Below are 17,494 nucleotides of genomic sequence, written 5' to 3'. Positions count from 1 at the left end.
AAGTTTTATTGCTTACACTACTAGGGCAATAATGGATTAGCACATAAAAGAGGACATGTGACGTGTCCTTCTCTAGTTTAAAGGTACAAGGTCATGGAGATGACCATATTAAGTCTGCAAGTTGTGTTAGGAGTTGTACTTTTCTTTTACTCAGCTCATTTTAAAATGAAATGAAAATTACAGAAGGATGACTTTAACCAACATTTTAATGTCTCACTGTCTATGTGGGTCTCCAGTGCCTGTGTCCAATGCTAAGGTATGCTCTCAGGAAATGTTTTCTTTCTGATTTGCTTGCCCTTGTCCGGTGTATAATTTCAAGTGTTTAACTGGTGTGAACTGGTATAACTATTTTTAACTTCAGTGGTGTTATTGCTGTTTTCAATCAGATAACACATTTAGAAAAAGAAAAGTTCTGAATGCTACTGTGGCTGTTTTGTAATATGAATTGCTGCCAACTGTTGGGAGAGTGGGAGTAGACCACTGAAGAGTTACGTTTAAGTTCTTAATACTGTACTACCTAACAAGGATGTACAATAAAGGAAGGGGTTAATCGTTCAAACACAGAGAAGTTGATGTCGTGACTGCAGTCTTATGCAGATATATTCAAGAGTAACTCTGAATATAGGGGGATGCATGTTCAATTAAACATTCATCAGGTGGCTTACACAGGTCTATTGCTGACTTGTTTGCCTGAGGTAAGGCTCATGCAGGGAGTTGTTTCTTAATAAGCAGGTGGAAGTTAGGGCAGTATAAAGTATACAGTTAGGGCTGTATAAAGTATTTGGAAGTAAGACTGCTCAGTACAGTCTTTTCCTCAGTTATGGGGCTTAAAATTACAGCCTATGCGATATTTTGCTTTATCCATAACAATTTCATATCTTTAGGACTTGAAAATATATATTCTAAACTGGATGTTATTTTTAATAATACGTTGCATTATGTCTTGAAATCCTAGCAGAGGGTGAAATTAGCGAGTGAGTGGGAAGTATAGATGATTACCAAAATTTGGTATTTTCTGATTGGAATGTTTATCATCTGCTGCAGCCTGAATCCTTCCAAAGGACTGGAACGGCCATTCCCAGGCATGCTAGCCAGTGAATTATGGGAGTTGTGGCCCCATAATACTTGGAAGGTATTAGATTGGAAAAGATACTTTGGACCACTGGTAGGGTCCCTACTTTCATAGTCCAAATGTTGCTGAAACATCTTTTGTTTCAGTTAGTTGTAAGCAAAACTCAGATCAATGGATCAGTTGACAGTATAGTAGTTTCTTTTTCTCTTCTCATCTCTTCATTGTGATGACAACTGGCTGCCTATTTCAAGTAAGGAGTAACTATAATTATGTAAGTAGTCACTTTGCCCCATTGTTAGTGACATTTGGCCTTTCGAAAGTATCACCAATGTCAGGACCCACCCCAATCCACGTCTTTGGAAAACAAAAAACTCTTGGAGTCAGTTCTAGTCCAAAAGGAATTTTTACTAGGACATGCTTGGTTGTGGAAATACAAGACAGGACTTGGTATTGTTTTACAGATTGAAACTTTATAAAGAGTTCCCGGTTCAACCCCACTTCCCTCAACCCCATTTGGTCAGCCCCCCCATCATTTTACTTCGTGTCATCCCTTTTGTGGGAAAAAGGGAACTTTGAATCTTTATGGTTATTGCCTTCTTCCTTTACAGATTCAAATGGAGACACAGGCCAGATGCCTTCTTCCCTAACCCTCCCCTTTGTTCCCCCAGTTCAAAAGGTTTCCCTTGGTCTTTGAAATAACCTAAGGCAGGCTGAATCCATATGCGCTCCTCCTTCCTCGGGAGATGGCAGAATCCATGGGGGGGGATAATGTTTTAAACATACATTTATGAATGTGATATAAATGGTTTCTGACAACCAAGCTATTGAGACTCTTCTATAGCTTTGCTTCAAGCCAGTTTTCTATAGCCAGATGCTTTTAGCTATGTTAGTTACCATGATATGCCAGATGGCATGGGCCTAGGCCAGCTGGAGAATTGTCAGAATAGAAATTCAACGCATCTGGAGGTTATTGGGTTAAGGAAGAGTACTGTAGATTTTGTTCAAAGGAAGGCATGTTCTTTTAAGTATAGATATTAGAATCTTTTTGAGTTAATTGTTTCTATTCATTCCCATCAGATAAGGTTTCAAAATCATCTGCCAATATAAAGATAGTTTCTAGTTTCACAGACTGCACTGAGACACAATGTGTATGTATGGCAGGGGTGGATAGGGATGATCTGTTCATTTTCCATTAAGCATATTGTGTAAATCAAGAGTTAAGTTTCATAAACCATGATTTACGAACCAGCCCTTTCTGGCTTGCTCAGGCAACATGGATAAAAGAAAATGAGTTATCATGGTGAATAAACCTAATATCTTCTGCAAATTAATTGGAAAAATAGCTAAGAAATGAATTTAACAATCTATATAGATGTGTCCTCTTAATTAAATGTCTGTGTTTCATGGAACTCACAACTTAGCAAGAAGGTTGCAGAGTGAAGCATAAGGTTCACTTTTGATAACAAATGTTGATAACAAAAGGAAAATGAGATAGCAAGTCATTAATGTATCTTGGCTTTTTTCCAAAGTAATTTATTTTTATTTATTTTATTTTAATCCCATTTATATCCCGCTCTTCTCCGAAGACTCAGGGCGGCTTACAATCTAAGCACAAATCAAATGTGCTTAGCAATAGCCTTCATTCTATGTATATGCCTGCTTATTAGGGCTTTCGGGGGGGCCCCAAGCGGCATTATTACAAAGTCAGCTTATTGCCCCCAACAATCTGGGTCCTCATTTTAATTTCAAATCATCATAGCCATATATTTCATGTCATACAATGACCCATAACCTCCCCATTATTCAATATTAATGTCCCCCAGTTAAGAGCAAACGGTTGGAGATACTGTATAACCATTGCATTTTGCAACAAAACACGTTATAATGTCATTGCACAAATAACTAAATTATGTAGTTTCCCGAAGTACATTTTAACATATGATGGAAATCCATAAGCCATGTCTTAATACATGTGCCATCAATTCTCTTTCATGAGTCTCTTGAGGACACCTTTGACTGCATCAGTTATACTTCCACAGTCAACCTGGTCTTTGTAAGAATTATAATTATAATCACAGATCTGAAAACATTATTTTATGCTTTGGTCACATGATGTTAGAAACTACTGGATAAATATCTCCTTTTTAAAAAAAACAACTTATATTTTGGTAAAATTTCCTAACAAGAAAAATGTCTATGAATTGGCCATTGGCTTTTTTCTGTTAATATTTTACCACAGTCTCACATTTGCTATCAAATATGGTTGATTGTAAGGGACGCGGAAGGTCGGCAGTTTGGCGGGTCAAATCCCGAGTGCCGCGTAACAGAGTGAGCGCCTGTTACTCGTCCCAGCTTCTGCCAACCTAGCAGTTCGAAAGCACGTAAAAATGCAAGTAGAAAAATAGGGACCACTCCGGTGGGAAGGTAACAGCGTTCCGTGCGCCTTTGGCGTCTAGTCATGCCGGCCACATGACCACGGAGACGTCCTCGGACAAGCGCTGGCTCTTCGGCTTTGAAACGGAGATGAGCACTGGCCCCTAGAGTCGGAAATGACTAGCACGCATGTGCGGGGGAACCTTTACCTTTTTACCTTTTATGGTTGATTGTATATGTATAATCTCATCAAATGGCTTATTTTACTTTTGTTGACGGGTGGGGGTTATTGTTTTTTATTGGTTTTTTTTATATTGGGTTTTTATCCTTGTGAGCCACCTGGAGTCACTGAGAAGAAATTGGGTGGCCATATAAATTTTGTTAAATTAAATAAACGGAAATGGAAATTGCATGGCATATAGACCCTATTTAGAACAGCTTAAATCCTTATGTGATTTTAAAGTATTTTTGGTTTATTTGACTTGTTCACCTTTGAAAAAAAGGTTGTTACTGATGATCACTGGAAGAAGTTTCCATTCCAAGATGAAGAAAAAACAGATGCTCAAAAAGTCCCAACCAGAAGATGGGGTTCTGGAAAAAGATCCCGGCCTCGGCCCCTCTCAGATTATGGCCAATTGGCAATTAGAAGTTTTTCCATTCCAGAAGATTCTGTTGCTATGGATTCCCAGGAAATGGACTCTTTGGAGAATGACAGTGAGATCAAGCCTCCCCCTGTTAAATCAGGAACTTGTGCAGTAGCCAACCCAAAAGCCCTCAGAAGACGACCCATCTCTGTCATTGGTGCAGTCAGTTACTATGAGAATAATCAAACAGAAGAAATAACTGCTCTCCTTGCACAAGTAAGAAATAAAATTCACTCACTGAAAAAACTCAATCAAAAGATCATCCTTCTTTTCTTCCCTGTAACTTTCAACGTAGTGGACACTCCTATTCCTTCTTTCTGCTTCTTCCAAATCATCACCACATAATTATTCTTCTAAAAGCATGCTATCTGATTAATTAATACTTTTATATAGATAATCCTTGCTCTATAATTGTACACAATAGTATATTAACTCCCCCCTCCCTGAATGTTGATTATTCTATTTGAGGTTTTAAGATAGTTCTCTTTTACTATGCACTTCTTCATTCTGTAATAAAACAGTACTGATAATGTTGCATTATAAGAAAAGTAACATGATATTTCAGAGTATTAAGACAATTATGAATACCAATTGGAGCATTTATATAACCAATTTAATGCAGATTTACAAGAGACCCTCCATGATTCATGATGATTCATGAATCTGGCCTAGATAGTTAGAATATGATCTATCTTCATAATTAAAAAAGTTTAAAAACATAATAAATGTTTGTTATTATTTCATTGGTATTTTAACATAATTATTGAAAATCAAAGATCTTGTTATCATGTATATAATATGACCATCTAGAGGAGTATATATTCCTCTATGTATTAAGCAAGAATTGCTTTGTGATGCTACTTATGTCTATTCTTTTATTTTTCATTATCCAACTTTTATTTCAGAAGAAAAACCAAAGCAGGCAACCATCATTATAAAATCCTTTTAAGAAAGTCACAATAATCTGATATATCATTTGTGGGACTAGCTTGTTGCAGTCATTCATCTAAAGTTGACCTTTTGATTATGAAAGTATAAGTAATAAATAACATAGAAATATGAAGGGCCTATTGATTTTTTTAAGAAAACAAAATGAAGATACAAATCAAGTTATAATATTGGAAACTATACATTATTGTGTTACAATTCCAAGAAGGAATGTTATAAACAACAGTGAATCTGCAAATGTTCTCAAGAGCTTGCAACCTCATATTGCATAACTATAAGATACTCATCTGCAATTCGTTTATAGGTTGTTGTGCTATATCAATGACAGATATGGAGAAAAAAAGACAGAAATGCAGTAACACTCTTAATTCTTGCTGGTAGATTAAACCAGGGGTCTTCAAACCTGGCCCTTTTTTGACTTGTGGACTTCAACTCCCAGAATTCCTCAGCCCTGGATTAAACCATCACAGTCAGGTGATTTGCAGCTGGGCATCTAGGCATGTTCACAATTAAAACATAGTTGGCTATAGCAATAGTCCAAACATAGCCCTTGGCTCAGTTATATGAAACACAAGTTATAAAGAAATGAATATGAACAATATTGACTTCATTCTTATTTTTAACTTGCAGGGTTTTTTTTAAAAAAAGTATATGTTTATATTTTTAGACATACAGCCCACCTTTAAATGTTGCTTGTGTGATGGCACATTGTAACCAAAAAAAGAATTTTGCAGACATAACCAAAAAAGGGGAAAGAATTTTTCTGAACAAGATACATCTATTGTCATTTCATTCACTCAGAATTCAAATTTTGTATTAACAATGTAACAGTCACTGCAGTATTTATTCATTTATTGGGGGAAAAACTAGGCTATTATTTTTTAAACTTCCTATTGTGGAAACATCACAAATATTGTTTCATTATATTGTTACTTTTCTTACAATTTCAACAAGATGGACAGTTTTCCCATGCATGTATGATTCACCCTCCTGCCTCCCACATACTCTATTCTCCCAGGCTCTCTTCTATAGTAAAAGTTTGCTGTTCTGTTGCATATTTACTGGATGTAGGCTTGAAGTAAATACTATCTTACTGCCAGTGTTAATAAAAAGCTGAAATGCTTGCAAACAAATGTCTAGAAAACATTGTAAACTCCTTGTGCCTGTATCGGACCCATAAGGAAAATGGGACGTAGAGGGTTTTATTAGTGAACCATCTAGTTTAACTGGAAGAGATGAAGCACTGTAAAGATGATGGATCAAAACACATTTTGAAGTTTTTCGTAGAGATCATATTATTTTAAGAAAAAGGAAATCAGCTGTATCCAAAGAATGAGGGAAAATGCACAAAAATACCAGGATATTTAAGTTGTATTTCTTTTTTCTTAATCAGCTCTTTTTAAAAAAACCAATCTAGAGTGTAAACTAGTAGAATGCCAGAAAGCAAAACAAAATCCCTTATTAATACTACTTTCATTTGCTTGACAATTTAATTTAGAAGAAGGAAGCATTTCAGTTTCAGTGAATATTAAGCCTTTCCAGACAAAAGAGCTACTTGAAAGGCTGTGAGAACCTGACAAAGAGGTTGTCAGAGCTTTAGAATTGAAATGTGAAAAGTGCTCACTTCCTCTTCATTAAGACCAAATTAGTTAAAAAGAGCTAAGAAGCAAAAATGAAAAGGGATATTTTATTTTTGTAGAAGAAGAAGCTTAGAGGTAGACATTTGTATGAAAACATGAATTAAAAATTGCTTTTAAAAATATTTGTTGTGTTGGATTTGTGAACAGGACCAGAAAAAAGTAGGTCATGAAAATCAAATGCTCTATCCCTGATTCATGGTTTCAGCCAAATCATAAACCAGGGCCTTCCTATGTAGGAAGGATCAAGAAAAGCCAAGATGGTACTTGTGACCCACGATCAAAGCCCCAGTGATGAGTAAGGACGAAGCTTCAGCTGTACGTTTGCAGCTGCCATCTTGCCTTTTTTTTTTTTTGACCCTCCCTGCAGAACCCCTTGTCATAAGCATAAAATGAGCTACGTGGGTTGCTTCTTTGCTTCCTGCTATGTTAATAACACGACATTCCCCCTTCCGTAAAAGAAACCTTTCAGTAGTGGGTCTGAAATTTTCCCTGTTATTTATTTTAGTGACTCTTGGGAGCTTATTGGAAGCTATATCTACCCGAGCTTATCCTAGAATATAATAATACTAATGAGAGTTAATATGTTTCTGGGTTAGTGTGTTTGTACATTTTGACTGCAAATGAAAACTACTCTGGTGATTATGGAGACTGTAACTTTAGAGTAACTAGTATCTCCATAGTAACTTGGGTTTTCTAAGTTTGCATTTCATTTCATTTAGTTTTGCTATATTTACTTGATTACATCAACTTCTAAGAGTCTTGATACATCATTAGATGAACTCCGTCAAAAATTAATGTGCACACTTCATATATGTCAGTTGTTCATTGTTTAAACTATACACTAATTTCAGCTAGAAAAGAAAAATTGCGCTTCTTATTCTCCCCCCTAAATTTAGTCAACATTTAATTCAGTGGTTCTTTAGAATATGAAATTATTTATTATTTGAATTTATTGTAGCCGCCCAACTCTAATTGATAGAATATGTGCATGTGTTTTAATACAAACATATTAAAATGCTAAATAATAGATGGGCCATGCAAAAAAAAAATTGGAAGTTCTTTTGCTTTTGCTTAATGCTTCAGCAAGCTATATAATCCTTTGTTTTATTTCACTTTATTTCTCTTTCTTATGCTTTCCCTTAGTTCCAAGAAGTCAGGTAGCATATATTGTTGGATTTAATTTTTTCAATAAATATATTCTGAATATCTGCAAGCTTTAGACTTTTCCCAAATCCTCTGATATTTTCCATGTCTGCATGAATGACACCCTTGTATGCAAGCAATTATATTCACCTCACAGTAGAAACAGTGATAGCAGAGGAACAGTATGTTGCAGCAAAATATGTTCAATATTTCACTTAGACTGCAAGATCTTTTTCCCCGGATGTTCTTATATATTACCTCTCTTCTCCATTTTTACATTACTTGTTCAATTGTCCCTGAAAATGACTAGTACTGTTATTAAATAATACGTTTATAAAGCCACCTAATCATAAGTAGCTCAAGGAGGCATGCAAAGAGAGTTTAAAAAATCATAATAAATGGGCCATAGGAATTTTAGAGAAAATGCTATAGGTAGTCTTTGACTTATGGCCACAACTGAGCCCAAAATTTATGTTGCTAAGAGAAATTTGTTAAGTGAGGTTTGCCCCCTTTTATGATGTTTCTTGCCCCGTGTGAATCACTGCAGTTCTTAAGCTAGTAACAGGGTTGTTAAGTGGATCTGGCTTCCCTATTGACTTTACTTGTCCAGAAGGTTGCAAAAAGGGATCACATGATCGTGGGACACTGCGACCGTCATAAATATGAACCAGTGTTCAAACAAGAAGCAACGGATGGAAACCAGTCAAGGAGAGAAGCAACCTAGAACTAAGGAGAAACTTCCTGACAGTTAGAACAATTAACCAGTGGAACAACCTGCCTCCAGAGGTGGTGAATGCTCCAACACTGGAAGTTTTTAAGAAGAGAATGGACAACCATTTGTCTGAAATGATGTATAGGGTTTCCTGCCTGAGCAGGGGGTTGGACTAGAAGACCTCCATGGTCCCTTCCAACTTTATATTATTATTATTATTATTATTATTATTATTATTATTATTATTATTATTATTATTATTATTATTATTATTATTATTATCTGAATGTAAATCACGTGACCATGGGGATGCTGCAACAGTCATAAGGGTGAAAATTGGTTATCAGTCACTGTTTTCAGTGCCGTTGTAACTTCAAGTGGTCACTAAATGAACTGTTGTAAGTCGAGGACTCCCTGTATTCCAGCAGTGAAGAACGTTGACAGAGAAGCACGCCTCCCAAAGACAAAGGGACCCAGAGTATGCAAATCCTGCCTCCAGGAGTTATCAAGCAGACTTGTTATTTCCAGGGCTGTTTTTAAATTTCTTGCTATCCTTCCCCCCCCCCCACACACACACCGGACCTTTAACTTTGGATAGGATATTCTGCAGATTTTATCTCTTTTGGTATTTGGATAATTAATTAGCGGGTAAAATAAGATTATCAATCTTGAGAATAACATGGAAGCCTAATGCTAATTTATAGCAAGAGGTTCTTTTATGCTTGTTTCAAAAACAAGCAAATAAATATTATTTCCTGCACGGCTGTAATAAATTTTTTTTCCTTTTTAGCCTGTGGCACGGCCCCCGGTACCAGCACATCAGGTTCCCCCCTACAAAGCTGTCTCAGCCAGATACCGCCCCTTCACCTTTTCTCAAAGCACTCCCATTGGCCTGGATAAAGTTGGGTGTAAGCGTCACATGAGAGCATCCAATGGTGAGTTTCATTTGGGATGAAAAAAGTAAATAAAGTAAGAATATTCAAAAGTTTTACTCTATCCCTCTTAAAAATAATTGTCTTCTTCAAACGTATTTTCAGTTTGGATTTTTTGTCCCCTGTACCCTCAGAATCACAGTTTTAGAAGTTTGTGGTATTTTAATGTTTGTGTGTTTGCTTAATTGCAAGGCTCTTTCGTCTTTTATCAAGAAAATAAATATTTTAAAAATAGAATAGAGTCACATATGCTACGTGTGTAGTATTTTAGACTGGAGATTTGTATTCTTTTTATAGATGCCACCACATTTTCTTAAACTATGTGGTGTTTTTAAGGGAATTATAAGTTAAAAGATATAAAAAAATGTATCAGGTTACATCCATGTGTGGGAGTGGGGGTGTGCCCTACATGTGCATATTGATACATCTTGAACCTACATCTTTATGTGGGTGTGTGTACGCCCATATGTATACATTATAGTAGGGGGGTCAAACTGCCGGCCCGCGGGCCAGATGCGTCATCAGGAAACCACGCCCACCCCATTGCCGGCAATGGCGAAAAAGCTCCGATACGTTGTGGAATGTCACGTGACATCACGAGTTTGACATGTCTGCGTTATAGCATATGTATTATGATAACATTAGTGCTCAAAAAATAGAAAGGATTGCTACAATATTGCTTTGGCAACTTCCTTGCTAAAATCACATTATATTTCAGCAGGCATGCAAAATTGGTGTGCTTTAGTCTGGTCTTCCCAACCCACCAGTTTCCTTATTACATTGTTGTTGTTTTTTTGTCCTGCTGGAAATAAGCAGTCAGGACAATAATCTGTTTTAGAGCAATAACACCATACAATCACTCTGATTGTATGTTCCTGGTTTCTTATTCTGGTTTTCAGCTGCTAGTTGATGGCTTGTCTGGTGACCTCAGTGCTGTCTGTTTGCTTGCAGACATTTCATTACCCAACTAGACTTAGTACCACCGAGCTCTTATTCAGTAGTTTGTCTTTCCAATTTTGGCGGTTGTGTGATTTTTCTCCTTGGTAGTTCCTTGATTAGGGTATTGTTTGCTGGATTGTTTGTCTAGTGCTAATCCCTGCTTATTCTGGGTATTGGCTGCTGGAGAAGATGTGTTCTGCTCTTTGTTTCCTCCTTCGCTTTTTATTGTCTCTTTTGAATGTTAATTTATAAATTGTTCTACCTCTTTGTCTATTAGTAGCTGATATGCCTGAGTGCCAAGCTTCCAGGAATTCCTAGTGTTTCTGGATTTAGATTAGTCTAGGGCTAGGATGGTCACAGTTTCCTATTTAAAAATATGGTTGATTCTGTCCATGTGTTATAAAATTAAGGAGCTTTCCATCTTCTGACTGGTAATTGGTATTAATGCATGTGCTCTGCTAGTCTTCTGCCTGTCTTTCCTACGTTGTGGCTGTTACAGTCCTTACACTGAATGTTGTAGATGACTCCTGATTTTTCTTCTTGGAGTTGTGTCTTTTGGCTTACTGGAGATGTCCTGCAGAATTTTAGTTGGTTTCTGTGCCACAGTGATGCCATGTAGTTATAACAAGTCTGTTGGTACTTTCTGAAATGTTTTTGATGTATGTTACTGTTCTTTTTCATAGTATGTGTTGGTTATGCTATAAGGCAGACATGTCAAACACAAGGCCCGGGGGCTGGATCAGGCCCGCGAAGTGGTTTCATGTGGCCCGCGAAGCCATCCTGGAAACAGTGAGGGAACGGCCCCCACTGCCTTGGCCCTGGCCCAGAGACCCTCAGATCTGTCCCACTCCTGCCCAGGCCCCCATAGGCACCCTTGATGCGAACGATGTAGAGCTGGCCACGCCCACCCAGTAGGCCATACGCACTCTAGCCACGCCCACCCAGTAGGCCATGCCCACCCGGCCCCTTGAAGGCAACCGCAATGCTGATGTGGCCCTCAATGAAATTGAGTTTGACACCCCTGCTATAAGGCATTGAGCGGTCAGACATTTTGGATAAAGTTGCATGGGTATCCGCTTTGTTGGATTTGTTCTAGAGGCAGCCAGTTTCCTTTTTGTTTTCTTATGTTGGATAGATTGTGGTCTTCACACATGTGCATACTCATGTACATGGATTCCCATGCCTGAATGTATACATGCAAACACTTTGTGTACATGTTACTCTGTTTTGGGGAGAAGAGATAGCAAATGCACTCTCTTTCCATGTGCAGTATTTCTGAAAAATACAAAGAGCTAATTTGTAGATTGGATGGATTTGTTTACTGGGAACGAAAAGCTATAGCACTAATGCTTTGATACTTCTGGCAACTCAGTAGTCAATTGTGGACTTTGAGGAGACATTTAAACAGCTTATCGGGCAGCTTATTTGCAAGCCTCAGAAAGGTACTGTAGTGCTTCAAGTACCTTGGCCATCAAGAGAGTTATTTCCTGCTGGGGAAAAATGTTTCTCTTGTGTTGTAGAGCTTTATCAATAGTCTTGATAGTTAAAGTGAGTTAGTCTCCTCACTTCATTGCACTAACCGTATTTTATTTTTATCTTTCATTGATTTTATTGTCATTTCTTTGATTCTTGTGAATTACCCACAATCATTGAAGGTCAGGCAGCACACTAATAATAATAATAATAATAATAATAATAATAATAATAATAATAATAATAATAATAATAATAATAATAATAATAATAATAATAATAATAATAAAAATACCACCACCAATATAACTGCAAATACTGCCTTACAACCACAACATTTATGTTGCTAAGTGAGAAATTCGTTAAGTGAGTTTGACCCCATTTTACGACTTTTCTTGCCACATTTGTTAAGTGAATCATTGCCATTCTGAAGTTAGCAACACAGTTGTTAAGTGAATCTGGTTTCTCCATTGGTTTTGCTTGTCAGAAGGTCACAAAAGGTGATTCGCATGACCCCGGGACACCACAACTGTCATAAATATGAACCAGTTGCCAAGCATCCAAATGTAAATCATGTGACCCTGGGGATGCTGCAGTGATCAAAAGTATGAAAAAATGGCCATACATCACCTCTTTTCAGTGCCGTTGTAACTTTGAATGGTCACTAAATGAACTGTCGTAAATGAAAATTACCTGTACCAGATTCCGGGGAGGATGGGAATACTGGTGGTGGAGAAGAAAATTTTAATGAGCCTTAAGGTTGCAGTCCCTTGGACTGCAAGGCGATCAAACCGGTCAGTCCTAGAGGAGATCAACCCTGACTGCTCTTTAGAAGGCCAGATCCTGAAGTTGAAACTCAAATACTTTGGCCACCTAATGAGAAGGAAGGACTCACTGGAGAAGAGCCTAATGCTGGGAAAGATTGAGGGCAATAGAAGAAAGGGACAACAGAGAAAGAGGTGGCTGGATGGAGTCACTGAAGCAGTAGGCGTGAGCTTAAATGGACTCCAGAAGATGGTAGAGGACAGGAAGGCCTGGAGAAACGTTGTCCATGGGGTCACGATGGGTCGGACACGACTTCGCAACTAACAACAACAACAACAAGGTTGTATACTTGGTACTTTGTTTCCTAGAGACATTTTTCACTTGTTACTTGATGTGGGTAAAATAAATATTCATTTATTTACTCAATTTGTATAGCACCCATATCAAACCAATGACTCTGGGTGATAAACAATCATAAAAACTATTCAAAAGAAATGCTACTGCTTCTGGCTTACTTCTGCATGCTTCAGTGAATCTCTTAGATCAAGCCTGGAATCTAAAGATGAAAATTATTTTGTGTTAGATAGATTCTCGTTATAGCTTCCAAGAGCTACTCTGAGTTCTGCTGATATTAACCAATAGAAAGCTGTTTCCATCACAACTGGGCCATTTCTTTCAAAAGGTAGCAAAATGCCGACGCCTGCAAGTGCCAAGTGTAGAAATTGCCACATAATGCCCAACTGTTCATTTCCCACTGAGCCACTGAAGTGCAGGAAACCACATGACTTGCATGGCTATTTCAAAACTACAGTATTGCCTCAGAGAGCTTTTGAGTAAGAGAACAACAGGGTGGGAGAGCTGTGATCCAAGAGGGTGGGGTGTCTCACTGATAAGGCCAACAGAATTGAGCACTCAGGGATTTTGTTTTTAAAGCTCTGAGTTGCAAAGCATCAAAATACAGTACAGTGGAGTTACTTTTTTGATTAAAAAAAGTAGAATTTCCATTGTTGCTAGTTTCAGAAAGGAAGTCAAGTATAGATACAGGAGCTATTGCTTAATGTGTCAGATCAGCACAGTACAGACATTAAAGAGATACATTCTGACCTTGTATTTGTAACTACCATTGCTGTGCTGGGAAAGGACAGCTCTTCATAGATTATTTCAAGTTCTCTGGTTAGCCTCTTGCTTTCATCAGATGTGGGAAAGTTTAGCTACATGGATACTTATAACTAATTTCTGTACACTCCCCCACATTTTTCATCTGTTTTTCCCCTTCTGATTTAGGCTACATTTTTGCTACAAAATAAGAGCCTTGGTGGAGCAGTGGGCTAATGCCTCCTTAAGTAACACCAGCTGCCTGCAATTAGTGCAGGTTCGAGTCCCACCAGGCTCAAGGTTGACTCAGCCTTCCATCCTTCCGAGGTAGGTAAAATGAGGACCCAGATTGTTGGGGGCAATAAGCTGACTTTGTAATAATGCCGCTTGGGGGGGGGGGCAAAAGCCCTAATAAGCAGGCATATACATAGAATGAAGGCTATTGTTAAGCACATTGATTTGTGCTTAGAGTGTAAGCCGCCCTGAGTCTTCGGAGAAGGGCGGGATATAAATGGGATTAAAATAAAAAATAAATAAATAAATAAGGCAACAGTATACAAAGCTAGTTTCTGTGCTTATTAAGGTTTGCACAGCTATAATGTTTTGGGCCACTTATGGCTGTATCAAGAAAACCAAACGACTACTTTTAGAAGAATAAGCAAAGCACTTGTGATGGTTGGTTTCAGCTAAGATGTATTCTCTCTCCTATCATTTCCTCTCCAATTATTGTAACAGGTACCAGTGGATTTTTGAAGTACTTAAGAGAAAAGTTTATCACCTCCATTTGAAGAATACTGGGTGATGTCTGAAAATCCTTAGAATCAATAGAAGGAAATAAGTAACAAAAAAGGAAATAAGTAACAAATAAGGCCTTAATTATAAAATCTAGCTTGGCAATGCTGTCCTTAGGAATGCTTTTCTAGGATCTATACAAGTACATACATTTTTAAAACATACTTCAAACCTTTAAACTTCACTTGTATTTATTAAATTGCAACATAATTCAAAAATGTACTTTCTTTGTCAGGCACACTAGAATCACATATTATTAAAGAATAATATATACAGTATATTAGATTGAGTTTTTTAAAATTAAATTCTTATACTATTCTCTTGAAGATTATCCAAATAATATGCTACCTATCCATGGAAAATAAGATCCATATTGTTTAAGGTAACTTATTTATTAATATCTGTTTTCAGAATATTTTCACCTCCTTTAATGGTACAGCTGGTATTTTTTAAGAAGTAAAAATAGTCGACAAGCTACCTTCACTAAATTAAAATTCTCTGACTTTTTTAAAAAAATGTCTGTGCAGTTGTACAACTACTAAAGTTGAACTGATTGCTTAATAAATCTATCTTGCTGCTGCACAATGATATTTAATTATTCACAGACTGAGTAGATGTTGTAGTTGTGAGGTGGCATTCCACTTCATTAACAATTTCAAATCCTAGCAATCGGCAACCATTGGTACTGAATTTTGTGATCCAGAAAAGGCATCTCACAAAGCTAATTTCCAGAGACAGCAGATCAAGACTCCAAAGGCAGATTCCACTGTATATTCAGGAAATAATAATAATAATAATAATAATAATAATAATAATAATAATAATAATAACAACAACAACAACAACAACAACAACAATAACAACAACAATAATAATAATAACAACAACAATAATAATAACAACAACAATAACAACAACAACAGCAATAATAACAACAACAATGATAATAATAAAAAGTTGGAAGGGACCTTGGAGGTCATCTAGTCCAACCCCCTGCTCAGGCAGGAATCCCTATACCATTTCAGACAAATGGCTGTCCAGAAGGCAAATGTTCCAGAAAAGGCAGATTGGAAGGAGCTGAAGTCCAAAGGCAAAAGTACATTTGAAGCTGGGATCTAAGGTTACAGATCTGATATGGGAAGGCCAGAAGCAGATAAAAATCAGGCAGTTGTGACTTTGAAACAGCACTTCGAAAAATGGACAGGGGTACCTCACAGTTACGTAATATCGTTCAAGTTTGTTTTTTTTAGACTATAAAGATTTTCACAGTAGTTTATGTACAGTTGATGAAAAAAACAATCCCTTGCCTGTAAGCCTATGTAATTTAGAAATCATATCACAAAAGGAAAAGAGGATGGCGAGGGAAGAGGAAAACAGCAGGTTCAGGTCCAATTCTTCATGTGAAATAGCTGTTCTTACAGAATGGCCAACGGGATTGGATTCAAGGAGAAAAGATAATGAAGCTGAGTTTCTATCTCTCTGTTGCTAGTTGCTGGTTCCTAATGGCAGTTTGGTGGAATTAGTCTTTTGGCAAGACTAAAGAGAAGTCGTGTGGGGCTGAGGAACCAGCTCTTTTATACCCCTGGCTTAAAATAGGTTTGAACTGTGAGTCAGCTGATAAATCTTTGTGCAACTAATCCTACTGATGTAGAAGCTGTCTTAGCCCATGGAATTTAATTTACCCAACTACTTTAGTAAGCTGGTGGGCCTGCACAGCTGCTGAAATCCTGGTATCAAGAGCTGAAATATGCAATTTTTCATTTTCCAATAATGCAACTTCTGCACATTTTGCATAAAGTGAATTATTATTATGTAAATGCTGTGGAGACAAATGTAGCTCTTCAACGTTTGAGGTGAAGGTTTTTGTTTTATATATATATTTTTTAAAAAAGATGGATCTGAATGCCCAGTGAAAGTCTAATTCATAATAATAATAATAATAATAATAATAATAATAATAACAACAACAACAACAACAACAACAACAACAACAATAGTAATAGGTCCCTTGGGTGCAACCCCCAAACATCTGGAGCACCACTTGAACTCCATTTGCATTGACAAAAGTCATCCTTGGTCAATTGCAAAATGCAGCTTTACTTAGAATAGATTACATCTTGTAACCTGTACAAACAGCATCTGGCTATTTGTGGTCCTTGGAAAGAACAGGATAGGTGGATAAAAATGCCAGATCTAGTGTAAACATCTGGCTGACTGTTTGACCAACCATAATAATAATAAAGCAGTGCATTGGTTACAATAAGGAAAGAATTGGCCAGGGTTGCATTATATGGATAAATGCTGGATGTGCACTATTTGTCTGTATATCGTTGTTTCTTTCATAACTTCCTAAGGTTTCCCATGATGTCACTGAGGGCAGTAAACCCACAGCTATACATTCAGAGAGTGAGCTGTCATTTTAAAGCAGAGTTTGGCTGAAATGCAGCAACAGACGCTCAAAGCAATGAATAAGCAATTTCGGCATTTCCAATAGCTGCAGCTTCCGTGACCTGTGATAAATTTTATTTACGGATTAAAAAGGATTCTTGATGTGAATGTAAACCAGGTGCAAAGTGAATGATCTTCTTCTGTATAGCAGGATGGTAGCCAGAGGGGATATAACTCGGTTTTGGAGCCTGGAAAGCCTTCAGATAAGTATGTTGATGTAGGAGATGAGTCCCATTTATTCTTTGTGGCATTTGGGATTTAAACTGTTTAAACAGAGGCCTAGACTTGGGTATCAAATATCATGTTTTAACTGGAAAGCTGAGTAGAATAGTGAGAGTGAAAAATAATGAAAATGACTTCACTGTTGCTTTTAGTTTTGACATTCCCGTTCAAGAGATAAAAATTGCCCATTCACGTTTGCTTATTTACTTCAGACAGTAAACAATAGAGTGATGCTTACAGTGAACAAGAAATAATTAGCTATACAGAGTCAAAGCTAATTTCAGTGGATGAATCAT

At 37.1% G+C, this 17,494-nt stretch overlaps 1 protein-coding gene across 4 annotated transcripts in view; it reads left to right on the top strand.

Moving 5' to 3' along the window:
- Window positions 1-17,494, top strand: part of SPATA13 (spermatogenesis associated 13) — a 100,205-nt gene that overhangs the window by 56,964 nt on the left and 25,747 nt on the right. For 3 of the 4 annotated variants that reach the window (XM_081327178.1, XM_081327177.1, XM_081327179.1), the window contains 2 exons: window positions 3,949-4,305; window positions 9,323-9,467. In XM_081327178.1, coding sequence (XP_081183304.1) covers window positions 3,949-4,305; window positions 9,323-9,467 — 502 coding nt within the window. Of the gene's footprint in view, window positions 1-3,948; window positions 4,306-9,322; window positions 9,468-17,089; window positions 17,184-17,494 lie in introns of those variants that run through there. The other variant, XM_081327180.1, reaches the window with a different exon arrangement.

The sequence above is a fragment of the Vipera berus genome, assembly GCF_964194415.1.
Source record: "Vipera berus genome assembly, chromosome: 4".
Lineage (NCBI taxonomy): Eukaryota > Metazoa > Chordata > Lepidosauria > Squamata > Viperidae > Vipera > Vipera berus.
The sequence above is the reverse complement of the archived record's forward strand: the minus strand, read 5'-3'. Positions and strand labels throughout refer to the sequence as shown.